This window comes from Eurosta solidaginis, chromosome 2, assembly GCF_040869045.1.
Source record: "Eurosta solidaginis isolate ZX-2024a chromosome 2, ASM4086904v1, whole genome shotgun sequence".
Classification (NCBI taxonomy): Eukaryota; Metazoa; Arthropoda; class Insecta; order Diptera; family Tephritidae; genus Eurosta; species Eurosta solidaginis.
Genome location: NC_090320.1, coordinates 244,307,601 through 244,331,735, shown reverse-complemented (window position 1 = coordinate 244,331,735; position 24,135 = coordinate 244,307,601). Strand labels below are relative to the sequence as shown.

Genomic DNA, 24,135 nt, shown 5'->3' with positions numbered 1-24,135 from the left:
GAAAAAGTTGAATTGGTTTCTAGCAATTGCCGCTTAACCGCTTAGGCGTCCAGAAAAAAATGCAACAGCCACTCCCTCCTGACTATAAGTGAAGCCAATTGGGAGCACCAAGCAAGCTCAAATCTTCCTCCCAAAACAGGGTACGTCCCCACTTATTCTGCTTTAAAATACGGACCGTCTTCTTCTATTGTCATGATATGTTCTAGTAGCGAAGCCTTCGGGTATTTATTCGTAGTACTATACTAATATCTGAGTAATTGTCATACAACTCACCCGCATCCTTCTTCGATGCTCGTTGTAGGCATCGAGTAGTAATGTTTGCTAGAGCACACTAAAGATGGTCCCATTTTCTCTCAACACCGTAAATGATCCATACAATAGAGCAGGCGAATTTTAGAACGTGATTTTTATTCCTTAGCGCAGCTAATTATAAATCTATAGTCTATTTAGTAACCACCGTTACATAAGTTATTCTCCTAACTGTCTCCACCTATCACTTCCTTCCCTCTTTACTCTTACTGCTGATCATTTTTCCTTTTTTTACTTTATATCTCTCCATTGTGTTCTTCCTTTCTTCGTTCCTCCCTTTTTTCTCTTTCCACTTCTCTCCTACTCTGTCTCCCATTACTTCACTTTTATTTCTATTTTTTTATCTACCTTTCCCGTTCTCCGCATCCGCGTCCAGCCTCCTGTCTCACTTCATTCCTTCTGTTCATTACCAGTTTTTGTTTCCCTTATCTTCTTCCTCTTCCACGCCACCATTCTTCATTTTTTCATTCTCCTTGCTTGTTGGTGTTTGTCTTAATCTTCTTCTTCAGCTCCTTATTAGTTGCCCCCTTCTTCTCGTATTCCCCATATTTTCTCTTCTACTCTTTTCCTCATTAACACTTCCATTTTATTCCGATTCGACTCCTGTCGTTTCCAATCCTTTCATTTCCCCTTTCACTTATCTCTTCTTCTTCCCCTTTCACTTTCCCCCTGCCACTGTTTTTGCCCTTCTTTCCTCTCCTCCATTTCCGCCCCGGTAAGTGTACCTTTTGCAGAGATAAAGCGGTAATGTGTTAGTGATTCGAGTCAAAATCGTACGCTGTGAGGAGCCATCCCTCTCGATGAGAAACTATTACGGCGTGATTTTTGTTCCTCGGACGAGGACTTTGCCTTTCAATTTTATACTCAGCCCACAACGCAGCAACTTTCCATGGATTATTCGGTTGGTAATGATCGGAATCATTTCAACTTCATAGAGGTGCCATTCCTGTTGTCGTTCGCCACATGATCGATATGGTTTGGCTGAGAACGCAGCCGATTATCTCTTTTTGTTGAAACCTGGTACTGCAGGTAACTATTTTTCTAGGCTAGAATAATGAAGGCGGCATTTTTTAACCATTGGAGCAAATATCTCGTTTTGTCCTCTCTTATCACGAGGCAAGCATGAGTTTATGTTAGCTTAGGTCGTAGTGTGGGGGTAACGTGCTCAATCTAAAACACCGAAGGTTTGGGTTCAAGGTCCAGAAAAAGCAACATTAAAAATTATAAAAAAGGTGAGGTGCACACGATTCTGTTGCCTCATCTCTTGAATAGACTGGCGACATTTTAGTGTTCAGCACAGAACTAAAAAAGTAAGATCCAAGAGATTTGACGGCAGCCTGGCTGTCACTGAAAATAAAGATTTCGTTGCCAATATTGTGTTTCGCGGCACTGCTGCATGATGGCTGATACTTCTGTGTGGAAGACACTACAGTGATCAGGAAGTCTGAAGGAAATATAGAGGTCAAGGTGCTTTGAATAGACTCCACCTGCAATTCTCCCATTTACATTAAAATCGTCAGTGTATATGCATATATTAGTTGTGAGTGCCCATTTCTTACCAATGGCTCGTTTACACATTTATAATGCACTGTATGGTTGATGATTGATGTTGTCCTTCCGGTTCAGCTTTTTGCTCAGAACTTATCTTCCAGGTTTAGACGCCCTTCATTAAATCCTGGTAAGTTTAACGGTGATATCTTGTATCTTTTGGTATGTAAAACAAGCTCAACTTTATCGGAATGGACGCTGAGCCTGCATCGGGAGGCGCATAGGGAAACCGCATGCTATGCTAACTGTATCGGGTGGCATAAAGTTTGAGGGAACTAACCTCTGCAAGTAATAGCTAGGTCATAAGCATAGAAGTGAGGAAAGAACACTACCATCAGTCCCACTAGGGGACATAAGACAATCATCTTCTTTGACGGTACTACTTGAGGGAATGGGAGACAGACAATAGCAGGTTTAGTGCGGTAAAGTCCCACGCTGACTTTGATGCTTTTGATGTCCACCCTTATCGCGAGGCAAACATAAATTCAATATCGTGTGTATATCTTATATAGTTTCTCACAGATAGTGTCGTTATTTTCAACGTCTGCATTTGGCATATAGGCGCAATGTTACATTGAGAAATTTTATTATGGTACGTGCTGTTGCGAGACGCTCACTTTCACAGAGCAACATTATTTGGCGTCAAAGTCCTTTTCCAGTCATAAAACCAACACCGCGGCTCCGTACTACGCGTCCTTTCTAATGGCCACTATGGTAGATGTCGTAGGGTCCTATTGTTGTTTTGACTTGCCCCGTCCTTCGCGGAGGCGATGCCATCATTTTCCACTCACAACCAACTCAATCAACTGGGTATCAGTACCTTAAAGCATTTGCAATGGTCGTCATCCGAAAAAAGAATTCTAATTTGAGATTTGTTGTTACGTTTTTTTGTTGGTGAAGGTTTTTACGTGGCGGCCTCTTACGATACGTCTTTCTCATCGTGAGTATATTCCAAACCTCTAAACCCGCTGCGGCTATAATTCCGTGGAGGCAAAATGTCCCTTAATATTATGAATGTGAAGCAAATAATTTACAATGTACTGCTTTAGCAGCTAAATATTTGAAGTTAAGAACTTAAGCTGTTTTTCCAGCATTAACTTATGATTCTATCCCAAAAAGATAAAAAGTATAAGAGTCAAATAGCTTTACTTTAAAAGTTGATATCACAGTGTTAGATGATAGGTTGTCGAGTGCGGGTTAGGTGTGGATAACGGTTTTACAAATGTCAGAGCATATTTTTTAAGATTTTTTTTAACGAGGAAGCGCATTTAATATATTTTTTTTTAAATTGCAAGTGAGAATGTGAAAGTGGTTTAAAATATTTGATCGAACATCTCAAAAAGGACTAAGAAATTAAAACAAAACTAAAAATGGGTACCGGAAACGAAGCCAAATATCAATATTTGGCTGGAATTTGTGGTTAGTAGAAGTTGTAGTTGGCAAAACGGAAAGCTCTATAAGTCTTCCTGAAATATTTTAGCTCTTATAATCCAAGAGTAATAATATTAGCCTTTGAACGCGTTTACAATTCCGAGCTTTTAATAGGAAAGGCTAAGATCATATATATTACTTCTAATTGCTGTTTTTATGTACGGGTCCCTTTTTCGCTCTTATTTGGAATCCAAATCTATAAATAAAGTTTTGGTTGTAAAGATGGAGATTCGGGCTATTAGCGAGCTTTGGGCAATTTTGGTCGTAGTGCTTTTGTTTAGCTATATTTTATTAAAATAATTTGCTAAAAATAAACGATTGTGAGCGCACAAAGAAATCTCTTTGTACTAAGGCACTATTGCGAATATTTGCACTGCTTTCCGGCAGTTGCTCTCATACGCCAGATGGCAGCGCAAGCTGTGAATTTTAATTGATTGATAGAACAGCTGATTTCTGTTCATATTTGATTAGAGACTTTTAGATTGGTTGCGCAAGATGCGCACGGGTAGGGCTCATAAACAAATATAATACTCGACGAATTCAACGTTTAGAACGGAGTGAAAGAAAACGCATACGGTATACTAATTGAAGCTCTACATAGTAAACCTGCTATTTTCATCAAGATTATAGGACCACAAAACTGAGAGATACTTCAGGAATTTTTCAGGCAACTGGTCAAAGTTATTTTCATTGCAAAGGCGGAAAAAAGTGTCGATGTCCTAAGAGACTATTCAAGCAGTCCTCAATCCTTTTACCAACACCAACTATATAGAATAATATCTGCCTTGCCAGAGCGACGCATTCGCAGAGAATAATAACCGGTGTTGCATCCTCCAGCCCACAAAGGCGGCAGATTTTTGTATCCGATAGAACTTACTTAGGTGATATCATATACTACAGTGTCGCGTACTCAGTGTGAGTTCGCAGATCATCTTGGCTTAGACAAATGAGTTTGGATTATACACTCCTTGCAGGAAATATAAACAGTTTGACCTGTCTTTGCCCTAAACATTCAACCCAATGTTGTCTGAACTGCTTTGTTTCCCAGTTATTTATGATATCCCTAGTGTGAGGCTTTCTGAGCCCACAAAAGAATGCTGCTATAGCATCCTTATTGGCTAGGTGGTCTGGCTGTTCATTCATTACCTCCATGTCTCTGATACGCGGAAACCGATCTTATTGAAACCTTGTTTTTGGCTCTTAAAAAATTTAGGACTCTAATACATTAATCCAATAGTTTAGAAGTAGCTGTGTAAGACTGCAAGCCTAGCAAGGCTGCCTGGTTGTCCGACATAATGACGATACACTCATCGACCATAGGCATCTCCATAGACGTTTTCTGCCGCAAACTTCTATTGCATGGATTTCTGCCTTACGCGATTCGCCGGGTTTATATTGAGTTCACTTTTGTCGATCCAAGCCAGCAACTTACGAAATCATTGATGTTATATAAAGATGCCAAAAATCCGTTTCAGGGTCTTCAGCATGAAGGATATAAGATTATGGATCTATAGGCTATAGGCTTTGCAAACCCTTTCCACTCAACGGATCAACTAGCTTCGGGAACATCACTAAAACAGTATGATTACTACCTCCGGGAACGTCAACATTGGAACTAATTTACCAGCGTGAGATTGCAATGTTAATTCAATACGATGTCATGGAAGGTCCGCGCTGAGCCCATCCTCCTTTCTCATAAAGAGATCGTTGACGTTTTCTTTGTACCAGATCTTGCTCAGTCTTCTTGAGCCAAGGGTATTCTATGTTGAGCAGCAGAAAGGTCTCCAAGACTCCAGCTTCGCTTGTGCTTCTAACGAATGCGTAAGATAACGTGGATGGCGAGAGTTTATATGTTTCCGAACAGAGGTACAAGCTATTATTTAATCTACCCATCTTAGGTGGTATTACTTCGTGCTAGCTAGAGACGGCATACCTCCTAAAAAGTCATATCCATCAACACGTTGCCCTCTTCGCAAGAAACGTTATCTCCACTTGTTTACGAAAGTGCTTCAGTCGTCATATTAAACTGCAAACAAAATTATTTAAAATTTTCCATAGTGCCCTCGTTGTTGTCTGATTAGAAACTTTATAAATCTTAAAGGATGCATACATACATATGTACACACATACCTACATATTCTGAAAGCTCCTATTTATTTATCTAATATCATAAATTTAGTAGAATTTATTTTGTTAAAATCCTCTTCGCGTGCACGTTCTATTTTAACCCCTTTTATGGTCTTCTACTTTCCGTTTTCATATGTTTTCGTCTTATCGACGCCCAACAGTCAACATTATTACGATATCATTTGGTGGCTTTTGCGGCTGGCCATCTGCAAGCTTTTACGAACTCCAGTCTACAGATAGCCCCCTCAAGACGGGGCCAATGTCGAATGCTGATATCGGTTGGGTAGGAGCTTTGGTTGCTGTTGGCGGAACGCTGGGTACGATATTATTTTCATGGTTCGCAGATCGTTTTGGGCGAAAGAAGTGTATGCTGTTGGTGGCGTTACCATCTTTGGTGAGTATGTTTTAGAGGGGGGAAAGTTTTTATTGTGGACGAGAAAATGTTCGAATTCTGAAAAAGGTAATTGAGCCACAAAAACCGTGTTCTGGGATAGCTTAGTCTTTCACATTGTAAGTAATATAGATTCGGTTAGTTAGGGTTAGATTAATTGGTAGCTTACTCGGTACCAGTAGCTTTCAAGTGGACCACATGACGTCAACATAATTGCTCACCTTTAAATATGATGGACGCCATAATAATTTTCTTTTTATTTTTCTGTAGATCGGTTGGTGGATTATACCACTCGCCACCACACCTTTACATCTTTGCATTGCACGTTTTTTTGGTGGAATGTCAGGTGGCGGCATATTCGTTGTAAATCCAATCTATACGGCCGAGTTGGCCCAAGATCAGTAAGTACTTGCCCCCGCAATTTATTAAGGTCGTTATATATATCTGCTTTTACCTATGAACAGTATTCGTGGCATTTTGGGAACAATGTTGGCTTTAACATTTAATTTTGGTATGCTCGCTGCATTTATTTTGGGGCATTTTTATTCGTACGGCATAGTTGCATGGATTATGTCATCACTGCCCATTTTGTTCCTTCTTTGCTTCCCATTTTTACCAGAAACGCCACAACATCTTATTAACACCAAAAAAATTAAGGTAAGTAGGTTATAAAGAATTCTTTTATCGAATCTACACTCTCAGATTAGAAAGCTTAATCCCAAGTGCGTTGTTATCACGCCTTCTACAAGCGTACACATACAAAATCATCATACCTTACTCGATAGCATAGCATTATCACATGATCGTGATCTCATACGATTTTATTTTACCTCTGTATTGCTTCAATTGTTTGATGTAACATCTGTTTGGCTTACACTAATTCAATGTGTAGTGATATGATCTAGTCTTACATCATATGACATCTTTTTCACATAATACTTTCATTGCTTAAGTTGATGTTGTGTGATGTTGCTTGAGATTCATATAATCTGTGATGTTATCGTTCTCACCAACTCCGGCATAAACTAATTGATGCAATGTAATGTTTTCGAATTTGATGTAGAAAAATGTTTTTCAAAATAGCTCGGCCTGACGATATGATGCGATATCAAACAAATTTGATCGGATATAATGCATTATGATTTATTTGATTCCAATATATAGTATATCTCATCAAATTTCGCCCAAACTTTAAATTATTTGAAGCGAAGTGATGTCTTAGAATTTAGTGCGCACTATTTGATGTCAAACGATGCCTTCCAACGTAATATAACCTGACGGTAGGATGTGGCAGGATGTTAGATGATATTTATATTTATATTTTCGGTCTAAAAAGTACAAACTTCCTTACAGACTAGTTAAAAATAGAGAAAAGTTCAAGCTTAAATTTATAAATGCTATTATTAAAGTTAAGAAGACCACTATATCGATTTGCTAGGTGTAAAGCCTTGGATATGGGTTTATTCAACGCGTAATTCGTTCGATGAGTTACTTCAACAAATAGTCTGGTGTACCTTAGATCACGTGGTGGAATATATGAAACGAATAAATTAGATAAATCAGGGCAGTTTATATTACCGTTGATAACGTTATAGGCAAGCATGAGTGAGATAAAAGTTCTACGGTCATACGAAGCCTGGAGTCCGAGCAATTTACGCCTGCCGATATATGATGGGAGGCCATCGGGCCAGTGAAGCATACGCAAAGCAATTTTGGGGAAAATTCTTTGAACTCTCTCAAAAGTGGCGGCCACCGTGGTGTGATGGTAGCGTGCTCCGCCTATCACACCGTATGTCCTGGGTTCAACTCCCGGGCAAAGCAACATCAAAATTTTAGAAATAAGATTTTTCAATTAGAAGAAAAGTTTTCTAAGCGGGGTCGCCCCTCGGCAGTGTCTGGCAAGCACTCCGATTGTATTTCTGCCATGAAAAGCTCTCAGTGAAAACTCATCTGGCTTGCAGATGCCGTTCGGAGTCGGCATAAAACATGTAGGTCCCGTCCGGCCAATTTGTAGGGAAAAATCAAGAGGAGCACGACGCAAATTGGAAGAGAAGCTCGGCCTTAGATCTCTTCGGAGGTTATCGCGCCTTACATTTATTTTTTTTTTTTTCTCTCAATTTTATGTGAGCTGCCTTCATAGAATGGACTCCATATAATCGAGCAATATTCCAGACGACTTCTTACCAATGCCGTAAAAAGTGCCTTCAAAGTCATCGGATCCTTGAAGTCTCTGGAATTATGTCTAATAAACCCAACCATTGCAAAAGATTTGGAAATAATAAAGTCGATGTGACCAGAAAAAGAGAGTTGGTTGTCAAAAATTACACCCAGATCTTTTATCTCTCGACAACGGTTTAAAGATCCAGCATTTAATTTGTAGTTGAAAAAGATGGTAGTGACGCTTTTTGAATAGGAAACCACGCAGCATTTGTTAGTATTTAAAAGTAGGTTATTACTTGAACAACGTTCATAAAAGAATCGAGATCATATTGCAAATTAATGCAGTCAGAAGTATCCCGTACGGTTAGAAAGAGTTTGACGTCGTCTGCAAACATTAAACATTTAGCAAATTTGAATTTTTGAGGCAGATCATTAATAAAAATTAGGAACAACAGAGGGCCACAGTGGGTTCCCTGTGGTCTTCCAGACCAAGCGTTAATAAGCGCAGTAAACTTGTTGTCTCCGATTGACACAAAAAGCTTTCTATTCGATAAGAAACTTGAGAAGAACTTCAGAAAACTTCCGGTCACTCCGTACATCCCCAGTTCTTGCAATAGTATAGAGTGGTCCACCTTGTCAAATGCTTTCGAGAAGTCAGTATAGATGACGTCTAGTTGCGCATGGTTCTCAAAGGCATCTACAATTTGGCTAGTGACTAAAGCCAGATTGGTAGAAGTAGACCTGCTAGGAAAAAACCCATGCTGACAATCAACAATAGCCTTGACTATGTAGTCAAACAATTTGCTATGAAGGATACTATCGAATAGTTTTGACAGAGTACTCTGCTTAACAATAGGTCTGTAGTTGCGAATATCATTGCGGTCACCAGACTTGAATACCGGATTTATGGAGCATAACTTCCAAGAGTCTAAAAATATCCCATGGTTCAAGCATCCTTGGAAAATAATTGCCAGGGGTTCAGAAATTGTATTTGAACATAGTTTGAAGAATAACGGAGAAAATCCCTCGCTATCTGATTTCGGACTATTATTCAATTTTGAAATTGACAGAAATACATCTTCGGCTGTAATATCAAAAGAAGAAATTTGACGCAGAGAACCAGAGTAGAATGTCGGACTAGGTGAAGAGGTAGGATCTGAGTATACCTTCAGAAATAATTTGGCAAATAAGTTACAAATATCTACCGTATTACTGGACGATACACCGTCATACTCCATGCACGTCGGAAACCCGTTAGTCTGCCTCTTGGAATTAATCACCGACCAGAAACTAGATGGATTCGTCTTCAGTTTTGATTCCAGATTATTCATATATTGTCTAAACAAGAACTTATTGAGACAGTTAAAAGCCGATTTAAGCATGACAAAGGTAAGACGATCAGATTCACTCCTGCTCCTTTTATATTTCTTAAAGGCCTTACGTTTTTTATTTTTAATATTATTAAGTTTAGTATTGAACCAGGGTGGCCTGTTGTTCGGAATTTTCCGTTTTCGCGGAACAAAATTCGAGACTGCTAATGAAAGCCTTTGCTTTAAGAGTTCATAAGAAGCCTCAGGCCCATTAGCGGAGTCCAAGAAGGACCAATCAGTGTCGAGGATAAACTCGTTTATCGCTGGAGCATCAGCCTTGAAATAGTTATATTCTGAAATATTTGCAACTGGGTTTTTATCAAAGCTATAAAACTAGAAATTTGCAACCAAAGCATTGTGATGTAAACTGTTTTCCAAGATTGGAGATAGACACTCCAGGCAAGATATTCTTAAATCATCAGATCCAAAAATGAGATCAAGGAACCTACCATTATTGTTTGGTTGAGTATTATATTGTTTTAAGCCATACGAGAACAAAGTGCTAACAACAAGCACATCGATATCGGATCTGATATTTGTGGGTAAATTATTACAGCCACTTGACCAGGAGATATTACTTAAGTTAAAGTCGCCTAGATATATAATCTCATCAGACGGATTAGCAGTACTTATGACACTATTTATATTATCTAAATATTTTCGATAGACCGCAATTTCACTACTTGGCGGAATATAAGACAAAGCGATTATTATTGTTTTATTGTCATTAAACTTAACGCTTACAGAGATTTGTTCAACGCCACCATCTATCAAATCATTAGTAATCAGTTTACTTCATAGATCTGCTCTAATAGCAATTAAAACACCACCACCCCTCTCAAGACCGGTGGCGTTCGGGCACCGATCATTGCGAAATACGTTATAATAGCTGTCAAAAAATTCGTTAGATGAAACATTTTCATTTAACCAGGTCTCTGACAGAGCGTAATATATCATATTCGTGTGAACTAACGTTACAATAAAATTGTGACGATTTGGTACGCATACCACTAACATTTTGATAATAAAGCGCATAACTCGATTTTGATTTATTAATGGATCTACTAATTTCTAAGTAAGAACTAGCGACTATGTCTTCGGTTCGAAACTTTTTCGGCCAAACCGAAAAGGGCAACCCGCCACACAGGCAGACCAAAGCTCAGGGTTGAGTATCTTATCAAACCAAGAATCGGGAGCACCAAGTTTGAATGTAATTCGCTTCAATGATTCAACGGCAAAACCTTTCCTGATAAGCCCATGACAAGAGAGCAACTCTCTTCGTATCCCAGAATACTTAGAGACGTATTCAATAATATTTTCCTCTGTAACGGATGGCAAAAACGACGCAATATGAAGCCACTTAGTCTTAGCAACTCTAAGCTCAGTGCTTACATTCGAACCAATAATGCGCATTTGTTTATCATCATATTCTTCATTGCATCACCTACCTTCTGATGTTGATGATTGTTGTTGACGTTCGCAATGGTAACTTCAGCATTAGTGCCATTAACAGCTGACGCAGAGGAAGACGGAGATGCGGCGGTATTTAAGTCAGATTTATCCTTCTCAGTACTTCGATTTTTACCTGCTTTCTTTTTCTTTATAACTTTCACCCACTTTGCATCAGTAGGCTCATCACTTTGTATGTCAGTTGTATCAATAATAACAATGCTATCATCAACAAACGTATTAGCTGGTTCAACAGATAGTGTAACATTCTTGTTGTCAATGAGAACAGGTTTCTCCTTAGCAGCGACATCATTGATTGGAGTTAGAGATTCAGATTCTATCATAGGTTCTGACTGCCTTGTTTCTGTATCAGATTCAGGCTTTTCTATACTCGCGATTTGTTTACCTTTTGCAGCAGAGTCGTTGTTGCTGTTTTTTGCTTTTGCAGCCAAGCCACTCATATTGTTTTTATACTCAGTTGAGCAGAGCTCACAGAGTATATTAAGTTTGATTGGATAACGGTTGGTTGTACATATATAAAGGAATCGAGATAGATATAGACTTCCATATATCAAAATAATCAGGATCGAAAAAAAATTTGATTGAGCCATGTCCGTCCGTCCGTCCGTCCGTATGTCCGTCCGTCCGTCCGTTAACACGATAACTTGAGTAAATTTTGAGGTATCTTGATGAAATTTGTTATGTAGGTTCCGGAGCACTCATCTCAGATCGCTATTTAAAATGAACGATATCGGACTATAACCACGCCCACTTTTTCGATATCGAAAATTTCGAAAAAACCGAAAAAATGCGATAATTCATTGCCAAAGGCGGTTAAAGCGATGAAACTTGGTAGATGGGTTGATGTTATGACGCAGAATAGAAAACTAGTAAGATTTTGGACAATGGGCGTGGCACCGCCCACTTTTACAAGAAGGTAATTTAAAAGTTTTGCAAGCTGTAATTTGGCAGTCGTTGAAGATATCATGATGAAATTTGGCAGGAGCGTTACTACTATTACTATATATGTGCTAAATAAAAATTAGCAAAATTGGATGAAGAACACGCCCACTTTTTAAAAAAATTTTTTTTTAAATTCAAATTTTAAAAAAAAGTTAATATCTTTACTGTATATAAGTAAATTAAGTCAAAATTCAACTCCAGTAATGATATGATGCAACAAAATCCAAAATTAAAAGAAAATTTCAAAATGGGCGTGGCTCCGCCCATTTTCATTTAGTTTGTCTAGGATACTTTTAATGCCATAAGTCGAACAAAAATTTACCAATCCTTCTCAAATTTGGTAGGAGCATAGATTCTGTGACGGTAACTGTTCTCTGTGAAAATGGGCGAAATCGGTGGAAGCCACGCCCAGTTTTTATACACAGTCCACCGTCTGTCCTTCCGCTCGGCCGTTAACACAATAACTTGAGCAAAAACCGATATATCTTTACTAAACTTAGCCCACGTACTTATCTGAACTCACTTTATCTTGGTATGAAAAATGGCCGAAATCCGACCATAACCACGCCCACTTTATCGATATCGAAAATTACGAAAAAATGAAAAAAATGCCATAATTCTATACCAACTACGCACGAAGGGATGAAACATGGTAACTGGATTGGTTTATTGACGCAAAATATAACTTTGGAAAAAACTTTGTAAAATGGGTGTGACACCTACCATATTAAGTAGAAGAAAATGAAAAAGTTCTACAAGGCGAAATCAACAGCCCTTGGAATCTTGGCAGGAATACTGTTAGTGGTATTGCATATATAAATAAATTAGCAGTACCCGACAGATGATTTTCTGGATCACCTGGTCCACATTTTGGTCGATATCGCGAGAACGCCTTCACATATACATCTAAGGGCCACTCGCTTTTAAAACCCTCATTAATATTTTTAATTTGATATCCATATCGTACAAACACATTCTAGAATCACCCTGGCCCACCCTAATGGCGATATCTCGAAAAGGCGTCCACCTATAGACCTAATGCCCACTCCCTCTTAAAATGCTCAGTAACACCTTTCGTTTGATACCCATATCGTACAAACATTCTAGAGTCACCCCTGGCCCACCCTAATGGCGATATCTCGAAAAGGCGACCACCTATATACCTAATGTCCACTCCCTCTTAAAATGCTCAGTAACACCTTTCGTTTGATACCCATATCGTACAAACATTCTAGAGTCACCCCTGGCCCAGCCTAATGGCGATATCTCGATAAGGCGTCCACCTATAGACCTAATGCCCACTCCCTCTTAAAATGCTCAGTAACACCTTTCGTTTGATACCCATATCGTACAAACATTCTAGAGTCACCCCTGGCCCACCCTAATGGCGATTTCTCGAAAAGGCGTCCACATATAGACCTAATGCCCACTCCCTCTTAAAATGCTCAGTAACACCTTTCGTTTGATACCCATATCGTACAAACATTGTAGAGTCCCCCTTGGTCCACCTTTATGGCGATATCTCGAAAAGGCGTACACCTATAGAACTAAGGATTACTCCCTTTTAAAATACTCATTACCACCTTTCATTTGATACCCATATCGTACAAACACATTCTAGAGTCACCCTGGCCCACCCTAATGGCGATATCTCGAAAAGGCGTCCACCTATAGAACTAAGGATTACTCCCTTTTAAAATACTCATTACCATCTTTCATTTGATACCCATATCATACAAACACATTCTAGAGTCACCCCTGGCCCACCCTAATGGCGACATTTCGAAAAGGCGTGCACCTATAGACCTAATGCCCACTCCCTCTTAAAATGCTCAGTAACACCTTTCATTTGATTCCCATATCGTACAACTAGAGACACCCCTGGTCCACCTTTATGGCGATATCTCGAAACGGCGTCCACCTATGGAACTAAGGATCACTGCTTTTCAAAATATTCATTAACAGCTTTCATTTGATACCCATATCGTACAAACATATTCTAGAGTCACCCCTGGTCCACCTTTATGGCGATTTCTCGAAAAGGCGTTCACCTATAGAACTAAAGCCCATTCCCTTTTAAAATACTCATTATCACCTTTCATTTGATACCCATATCGTACAAACACATTCTAGAGTCAGCCCTGGTCCACCTTTATGGCGATATCCCTAAATGGCGTCCATCCATAGAACTATGGCCTACTCTCTCTTAAAATACTCTTTAATACCTTCCATTTGATACACATGTCATACAACCACATTCCAGGGTTACCCTAGGTTCATTTTCCTACATGGTGATTTTCCTTATTTTGTCTCCATAGCTCTCAACTGAGTATGTAATGTTCGGTTACACCCGAACTTAGCCTTCCTTACTTGTTCTTATTAGAAGTTGACTGTTTAACTTTTTGTTTTTCTTTGCGTTTTTGATTTGCGTTCCCTAGCATAGGAAGCAACAACAGTATGCATGTCTTTTATTTCGGTAGTTAACGAGGAGATTATATTATTTTTATCGACAACTAACGAGCGCAAAGAGCAAACTTCGGAGGATTCACTGCAGTAAGTATACTGGCATTTTCCGAACGTAAAGCAGCAATGTCATTAGCAATATCGAGCAGAGATAGTTGTTGGATATTTTCACACAGCTCGCCAATGCTCTCAGCATTATTAGAGACAATGGGTGGAGCACTTTGTGGAGGAGTACGTATCGATGCGCGACGCGCAACCGAACACAATTTACAAAAGAATGGTTTCTTTGAAGAGATGAGATAATCAAGATCATCAGATGACATGTTAATACATTGCAAAGGAAAAAGGTCATTGCACTTTGCACACAACACTTTCGGTTTATTGCGATCAACCCTTTGTCCACATTCGCAGGGCATTTTGAATAATTTACTTTATTGATAATAAAATTGTTTCTTCATTTGAATAAAATGCTAATAGTATATTGCCGAAATAAATGTGTTTTTAATTGTGATGTAATATTATCTGATCTGACCAAATTTTATTTAAATTTTTTTAAGCAAAATTCTGTCTTCGCGTTTGGCGGAGCGGTGCCTTTAAAAATAGCTCAATCAGCGATATAATGCGATATCATACAGATATCATAGAGGTATATCTGATGCTTGTCAAATGTTTGATATATCTAGCCATCTTTTATTTTAATCTTTAACTATTTGATGTGGAGTGATGTCTCAGAGTTAGGCGTGCATTATTTGATGTCAAATTTTGACTTGCAATGGAATTTAACCAGATGCTATAATCCGATACTATGTCACGTGATGTTGCTGAAACTCAATATTCACCCCTATTACGGTTGTCAATAGTGAGAAAATTAGTGTCGACGCTTATGAATTGGTATCGGCGTTGTCAACGTCGATAACTATTGACAGGTGTTGACGCTTTTATTGTATTGGCTAAAACAATGTTGAAGTTATGTTTACGTGACGCGACACAAAATTTGTCGACACAGTTTTTGGTGACGACAAGCGCGGCAATACAGAATTCAGCTATTAAAAATTCAAAAAATAAGCTTTTTTTATGCTTTTTATGATCCTTATTTATTAATTTTTTATTCAATTTCATTTAAAGATTATTGTGAAATTTCAAGAATTTTTTATTTCCTCCTTCAGATTATTAATACCGTGTCCATTCGGGATTTTGATACCCCTCCCGAATTCGATTAAGTTTTCCATTAGTGCACTACGCTCTGGGAGGTAGAGGAGTTGCTAATGGTGTACTAAAGAGAAATGCAATAATCTACAATATATTCACTAAAGTTCGTAAACAAATTCCTTGTGTGTATTTTGCCCGGATATGATGCAGTGTGATATATCTGAACTAAATGTATAATATACATGGTAAATTTTCCTTTCGACCTTAAACTATTTGATAATGAGTGATGTTTTTGAACGTGGTGTGAACTATTTTATGTCGAATGATGCCTTCCAACGTAACTTAGCCTGCCGGAATGATGCGATATCTTATATATTTGACCTTGATGTTACGGGATATTGATTGATATCATCTGATTTTTGAATTTTTGAAGCAAAACGGGGTCTTCGCCTTTGGCGGAGAGATGTCTTTCAACATAACTCGCTCTGCTGATATGATGAGATATCATACAAATTGTATCGCGTATGAAGCATTGTGATATATCTGACCCAAAAATATGATATATCTGATCGAATTTCGCTTAAAATTTAAGCTATTTGAAGAAAAGTAATATCTTCAAATTTGGTGTGAACTATTTGATGTATTAAGATGACTTCCACTCTAATTTGGCCTGACAGCACGATACGATGTCTTATACATTTGATCTTGATGTTATGTTATACTGTTTAAATTTTATATTATCTGTGATGTGATATTAACTGATCTGATCTGAAGCATTGTGATATATCTGGTGCATATTTTTAAAATACCTGTGATTTTAATGTTTCACTCTTAAAATTCTTTGTTTTATTTACAGAAAGCCGAAAAGTCCCTAATATATTATCGTAACATACGTGTCCACTCAAACGAATGGCCCGAAAATTTCAAACTCGAATTGGACAAATTGAAGGGCGAAGGAAAGCAGGGGGATGCAGAGGATAATAGCGCTATTACTTGGCAAGATCTAAGTAAAAATATTTCAAAAAGGATTTTTTTTAAACATTCAAATGATTTATGACTTCTTTTTGCTTCTGGCCGATTTTAGATAATGCCGTTGCACGCAAAGCTTTTATAATTGGTATCGGAATTATAAATTTGATGCAATTTTCCGGCTGTTTTGCCATGTTAAATTATTCAGCTAATATATTCAAAGAGTCTGGTTCCGATCTTTCTCCCACAGTATCGGCGATTTTTGTTGGTTTTGTACAATTAGTTGGATCTTATATCTCAGCGCTGCTGGTGGGGAGAGCGGGTAGAAAGGTAAGTTAAAACTTTATTTTCCAAAGTAAATGAATAGTAGTTGCATTAGTAATGAAACCCCTTTTGGAACTGGAACAAACACCGAGGCTGAAACTGAAGCCTGGATCAAAAGTACACCTGAAATCGACACAGAAATCGATTTCGGAATAAAAATTCAGCGACGAAATCGAGATTGAATCGGAAACTTAAAGGGAGATAGGACCCAGATAGGAACCAAAGTCAAAACCGAATCCGATACCCCAAACCACAGTCCACCCACAAAAGCATTACGGTTAAGATTTTTGTAACGGCAGCTGAATGCAAAACCTTTATTGAGACTGAAATTCGAACTCTATCCGAACTGGAACTCGAACTGACAAAAAACTGAAACTGGAACCGAGTCCTGAACAAAGTGTGATTCATAAATTTTGGACTACAGCTGATATTGTAAACGAAAGCTTAACTAAGGTTGAAACTACTAAAGCAACTGAAACGAAACTTGACTAGAAGCGAAACCGAAAGTGAAACTGAAATAGAAACTTTAAAAAGTAGTCCGCAAACGGCAAAATAATCAAAACATGGAAACTGAGACTGAATGTGAATTGAAAACAACACTGAGATCAAAACCAAAGCGGACACTACACCAAAGCCGAAATGAAATCAAAACTGAAACTGAAACCAACCTGCAGAGAATTGTGATTAATCCCATAAGAGGGTATTTACGATTGGCCTCTTCTGTCTACATTGTCCCTTTCGGGTACAGTTGGGATTAGTCAGTTCATGTTTCATGTAGCCAATTTTAAGAAACAATAAAAAAAATGGCAACGAAATTAGTAAAATAAAAAGAGTGAATATGATTGAATCGAATTATGTAAGAAAATGCAAAGTTCTATACCGACCTTAAAATACTAGGAGTATATGGTTCATTATCGTAGTAAATATTTTATTTTCATATTTGTTTTATTGAAGTTAAAAAATTGTTAACTCCGTAATAATTGCCGTACGGTTAGAAAGGCGACTTGTCCGACAGTACCCGTAGGGGTACGACGAGCATCTGTCCGAGAGTACCCGTCGCGATACAAAAAGGATGTGTCGTACATTATCAATAATGGCATAAAAGGGAAATGAAAAAGGAACGATAGTTTAGGACCAGTCCCACACTATCCGTTCGGACATAAACAGTTACAATTGGTTTCTTTATAGAGCATGCTCAAAGAAAAGCGATCACTCGAACTCTTATCAAAACTGGCTATAGTCGCACACTCCTTAGCGACTTTCGCCCCAGTGGGTTAGGGTACTTAGAATATACCCGCGGTAGGTAAGAGGCGACTAAAATACTAAATTGATTCAAGGGGTTGTGTAGCGCAATATATAGCTTCTCCAATTCAATTTTCAACCTCACCTTCCCGTGGCGAATTCTGCTTCATTAACAGCCGATCCCGAACTCCTGATAAATCTAGGGGGTGGGAAGGCGTTATGGCCTGGAAGATTTTATGTGGTCATACCCAATCGTTGCCGAGATGGTCGGGTTAGTACCTTTATGGTACCTGTTACCTGAACGTACCGGATCTGCATCTGGCAAAGGACCATCAACATCGATAACACTTCTCAGGGCCTTCCTTATCGCTACAACAACAAAAAAAAAAACTTATCCCGGATTCATCCCAGACTAAACGCATTATTTGCAGGGCTGAATTAGAAATGTGACCGAAATAGAATATCCGTGCAATGAAAGCGCAATTCAACTTCAATAAAGACTTTAAATAAAAATCAATTAATGATTTTTATTGATTTTTTTTTTTTTAAATCAGTGAGTGATATTTATCTTTATTGAAAAACTCTACATATTTACAAATGCAGAGTACTTAATAAATTATAAAAAATGTGAATTTTAAAGTTTTAAATTCGAAATAAAATACGTCGTTTATATTTATTATGAATTAACATTGAAAATATGTATGTAATTGTTATTTAAAGAGAAATAAAATCAAACTCACACAATAACTGTTAAATGGTGATTTTTACTTAAAAAATTATAACTGCCATGGTTCCTTATAAACACTTATTAAAATATATACCCTATTTATTTACAGTTCCTACTCATCCTTTCAACATCGGGCGTTGCTCTGGGTCATCTTATATTCGGTACTTACATATACTTAAATCTACTCGGTTATAATGTTCAAGATTTCGCTTGGATACCTGTAGCAAGTTTTTCCCTAACCATATTAATCGCGAACTTGGGTTTGGTGAGTTTACCCTATTTAGTTATATCGGAAATTATGCCACCGAAACTTCGTAGCCTCGGCTCAGTGACGAGCATGATTTCAATGTGGATTGGTGGCATTTTCTTGTTAAAAGTGAGTTACAATTAAAATTATCACTACTTTTCTTATAAATATTGCTTTTTCTTCCACTTCACAGTGCTTACCGTTGATGTTCGAGTTCTTGGGTATGCATGGCATGGTATTCACATTTGCTGGCATTTGTATTGCGGGTGTTATACTAATAGCGATATTTTTACCGGAAACGAAAGGTAAAAGCACTGATGAGATTTTAGCGAGCTTATAGGAGGAAAGTATAACAAATTCACTCAGGAAAGAAACTCGGAAAAGAATAGCCAGTTGTATAGTATATAAGAATTTTAAGAAATATTATTAAGTTAGCCTAAGTCAGAAGTTGGATAGATATTTTTACATATTTAAACAAGAGTTAGATTATAAACACCTACGTATTTTGATGTTGTTGGTGTTGTTGTAGCAGTGTACGTATTTTGATAGAAATATATTTTGAAAAAAAAAAAAATAAAAATAAATCAACAAGGAATATCATATTTTCCGAAACCTTAAAAAGATGGGAAATACAATGAACACATTCATTATACATACAGCTTAAAATGTTGTCATTGTGAATTCATACAATTAGCACCGGTTTATTTTATTTAAAAAAAGGATAGCGATATATATAAAATCGATCACACATCTATAACCCGCCGATAACAAACCAATAAGAAAGCGATGACTCGGCCATAAAAAAACAGGGCTGCAAACCGGTTCGAACCGAAATCAAATCACTTAGCTTATTTAATTCACCACTTTGCTTGAAAATACAACTCTTAGATAAAATTGCATACATTTTTGGTCGATGGCAACGCCGTGAGTTGTCCCTTTGATAGTAATAGCGTCTACTGTTTGCGCCTGTGGTCAAAAGCTTGTGAAAAAATAAACAAATTTACAAAATGAGTTCAAACCCCATGCATAACAACTTTGTATATGATAGAGCTTTTTTTACGTATATAGCATATATTGTTGTCTGAAAAAATCATAGAGATCGGTTGTATATATAGTATATATCTCATACAACCGATTGTTCAGATAAGAAACTTTTCGCAATTTCTACCCCATTTTAACAGCTATAAGCTTTAAATTTCACCGAGTGCTTGCGTATATAGCATATATTGTTGTCTGAAAAAATCATAGAGATCGGTTGTATATATAGTATATATCTCATACAACCGATTGTTCAGATAAGAAACTTTTCGCAATTTCTACCCCATTTTAACAGCTATAAGCTTCAAATTTCACCGATTGCTTACGTATATAGTATGTATTGTTGTGTCAAAAAATCATAGAGATCGGTGATATATATAATATATATATGATGGTATATATAGTATATATATATAGTATGTATATTTTTTTTGCGATTTCGGCCTCATTTTAACAGCTATAAGCTTGAAATTTCACCAAATGCTTACGTGTATAGCATATATTGATGTCTGAAAAAATCATTGAGATCGGTGGTATACATAGTATATATCTCATACAACCGATTGTTCAGATAAGAAACTTTGCGCAATTTCTGCCCCGTTTTAACAGCTAGAAGCTTCAAATTTCAAAAAATGCTTACTTATATAGCATATATTATTGTCTGAAAAAATCATAGAGATCGGTGGTATATATATTATATACTTCACATAAATTGTCATTTTTGCCCCTTTTTTACTGCTATAAGCTTCAAAATTCATCAAATTTCATCAAATAGTTACGTTTACGTCATATATTTTTGAAATACGTGATTCGTAGTCATAGTTTTTACATGCAAACCACAAAAAACGTGAAGCTTTGCATCCTCACACAAAGAACCTACCTATTTTTATAACTTTCATGAAAATGAAATGGTATATTAATTTCGTCACGAAACCGAAAATTGTAAGTCCTTAAAGGAAAATAGATAGACCCACCATTAAGTATACCGAAATAATCAGGTTGAAGAGCTGAGTTGATTTAGCCATGTCCGTCTGTCCGTCTGTCCGTCTGTCTGTTTGTATGCAAACTAGTCCCTCAATTTTTGAGATATCTTGATAAAATTTGGTGAGCGGGTGTATTTGGGTGTCCGATTAGACATTTGTCGGAACCGACCGGATCGGACCACTATGGCATATATCCTCCATACAACCGATTTTTCAGAAAAAGAGGATTTTTGTAATATCTTACCCAATTTAACAGATTGAAGCTTCAAACTTCACCATATACTTTCGTATAATGCACATATTGTTGCCTGAAAAAATTGATGAGATCGGTCGTATATATAGTATATATCCCCCACAACCGATTGTTCAGATAAGGAACTTTTCGTAATTACTGCCCTATTTTAAGAGCTAGAGGCTTCAAATTTCAACGAATGCTTACGTATATAGCATATATTGTTGTCTGAAAAAATCATAAAGATCGGTGGTATATATAGTGTATATATGGTGGTATATATAGTATATATATATAGTATATATATATATATATATATTTTCGCAAATTTTAGCCCCGTTTTAACAGCTAGAAGCTTTAAATTTCATCGGGTACTTACGTATATAGCATATATTGTTATCTGAAAAAATCATAGAGATCGGTTGTATATATAGTATATATCTCATACAACCAATTGTTCAGATAAGAAACTTTTCGCAATTTCTACCCCATTTTAACAGCTATAAGCTTTAAATTTCACCGAGTGCTTGCGTATATAGCATATATTGTTGTCTGAAAAAATCATAGAGATCGGTTGTATATATAGTATATATCTCATACAACCGATTGTTCAGATAAGAAACTTTTCGCAATTTCTACCCCATTTTAACAGCTATAAGCTTCAAATTTCACCGATTGCTTACATATATAGCATATATTGTTGTCTGAAAAAATCATAGAGATCGGTTGTATATATAGAATATATCTCATACAACCGATTGTTCTGATAAGAAACTTTTCGCAATTTCTACCCCATTTTAACAGCTATAAGCTTCAAATTTCACCAAATGCTTACGTTTATAGCATATATTGGTGTCTGAAAAAATCATTTAGATCGGTGGTATACACAGTATATATCTCATACAACCGATTGTTCAGATAAGAAATTTTGCGCAATTTCTGCCCCGTTTTAACAGCTAGAAGCTTCAAATTTCACAAAATGCTTACGTATATAGCATATATTGTTGTCTGAAAAATCATAGAGATCGGTGGTATATATATTATATACTTCATATAAACTTTCATTTTTGCCCCTTTTTTACGGCTAGAAGCTTCAAAATTCATTAAATTTCATCAAATAGTTACGTTTACGTCATATATTTTGAAATACGTGATTCGTAGTCATACTTTTTACATGCAGGTCACAAAAAACGTGAAGCTTTGCATCCTCTCACAAAGTACCTACCTATTTTTATACCTTTCATGAAAATGAAATGGTATATTAATTTCGTCACGAAACCGAAAATTGTAAGTCCTTAAAGGAAAATAGATAGACCCACCATTAAGTATACCGAAATAATCAGGTTGAAGAGCTGAGTTGATTTAGCCATGTCCGTCTGTCCGTCTGTCTGTTTGTATGCAAACTAGTCCCTCAATTTTTGAGATATCTTGATAAAATTTGGTGAGCGGGTGTATTTGGGTGTCCGATTAGACATTTGTCGGAACCGACCGGATCGGACCAATATAACATATATCCTCCATACAACCGGTTTTTCTGAAAAAGAGGATTTTTGTAATATCTTACCCAATTTAACAGATTGAAGCTTCAAACTACACCATATACTTTCGTATATTACACGTATTGTTGCCTGAAAAAATTGATGAGATCGGTCGTATATATAGTATATATCCCATACAACCGATTGTTCAGATAAGGAACTTTTCGTAATTACTGCCCTATTTTAAGAGCTAGAGGCTTCAAATTTCAACGAATGCTCACGTATATAGCATATATTGTTGTCTGAAAAAATCATAAAGATCGGTGGTATATATAGTATATATATATATAGTATATATATATATATATATATGCAAATTTTAGCCCCATTTTAACAGCTAGAAGCTTCAAATTTCACAGAATACTTACGTATACAGCATATATTGTTGTCTGAAAAAATCATTGAGATCGGTTGTATATATAGTATATATCTCATACAGCCGATTGTTCAGATAAGAATCTTTTCGCAATTTCTACCCCATTTTAACAGCTATAAGCTTCAAATTTCACCGATTGCTTACGTATATATCATATATTGTTGTCTAAAAAAATCATAGAGATCGGTTGTATATGTAGTATATATCTCATACAACCGATTGTTCAGATAAGAAACTTTTCGCAATTTCTACCCCATTTTAACAGCTATAAGCTTCAAATTTCACAAAATGCTTACGTATATAGCATATATTGTTGTCTGCAAAAATCATAGAGATCCGTGGTATATATATTATATACTTCATATAAACTGTCATTTTTGCCCCTTTTTTACGGCTAGAAGCTTAAAAATTCATCAAATTTCATCAAATAGTTACGCTTACGTCATATATTTTTGAAAGACGTGATTCGTAGTCATAGCTTTTACATGCAGACCACAAAAAACGTGAAGCTTTGCATCCCCACACAGATTACCTACCTATTTTTATACCTTTCATGAAAATGAAATGGTATATTAATTTCGTCACGAAACCGAAAATTGTAAGTCCTTAAAGGAAAATAGATAGACCCACCATTAAGTATACCGAAATAATCAGGTTGAAGAGCTGAGTTGATTTAGCCATGTCCGTCTGTCCGTCTGTCCATCTGTCCGTCTGTCTGTTTGTATGCAAACTAGTCCCTCAATTTTTGAGATATCTTGATAAAATTTGGTGAGCGGGTGTATTTGGGTGTCCGATTAGACATTTGTCGGAACCGACCGGATCGGACCACTATAGCATATATCCTCCATACAACCGATTTTTCAGAAAAAGAGGATTTTTGTAATATCTTACCCAATTTAACAGATTGAAGCTTCAAACTTCACCATATACTTTCGTATATTGCACATATTGTTGCCTGAAAAAATTGATGAGATCGGTTGTATATATAGTATATATCCCCCACAACCGATTGTTCAGATAAGGAACTTTTCGTAATTACTGCCCTATTTTAAGAGCTAGAGGCTTCAAATTTCAACCAATGCTTACGTATATAGCATAT

The 24,135-nt window shown here is 36.9% G+C and overlaps 1 protein-coding gene across 1 annotated transcript; it reads left to right on the top strand.

Annotated features, from left to right (window-relative positions):
* Window positions 1–3,039: 3,039 nt before the first annotated feature.
* On the top strand, window positions 3,040–19,490 carry LOC137242699 (facilitated trehalose transporter Tret1-like). The gene is made up of 8 exons (XM_067769948.1): window positions 3,040–3,276; window positions 5,577–5,809; window positions 6,077–6,207; window positions 6,271–6,463; window positions 16,217–16,367; window positions 16,445–16,659; window positions 18,732–18,998; window positions 19,063–19,490. Exons 1-8 carry the CDS (start codon window positions 3,228–3,230, stop codon window positions 19,207–19,209), a joined length of 1,386 nt encoding a protein of 461 aa, XP_067626049.1. The 5' UTR covers window positions 3,040–3,227; the 3' UTR covers window positions 19,210–19,490.
* The last annotated feature ends 4,645 nt before the right edge of the window (window positions 19,491–24,135 follow it).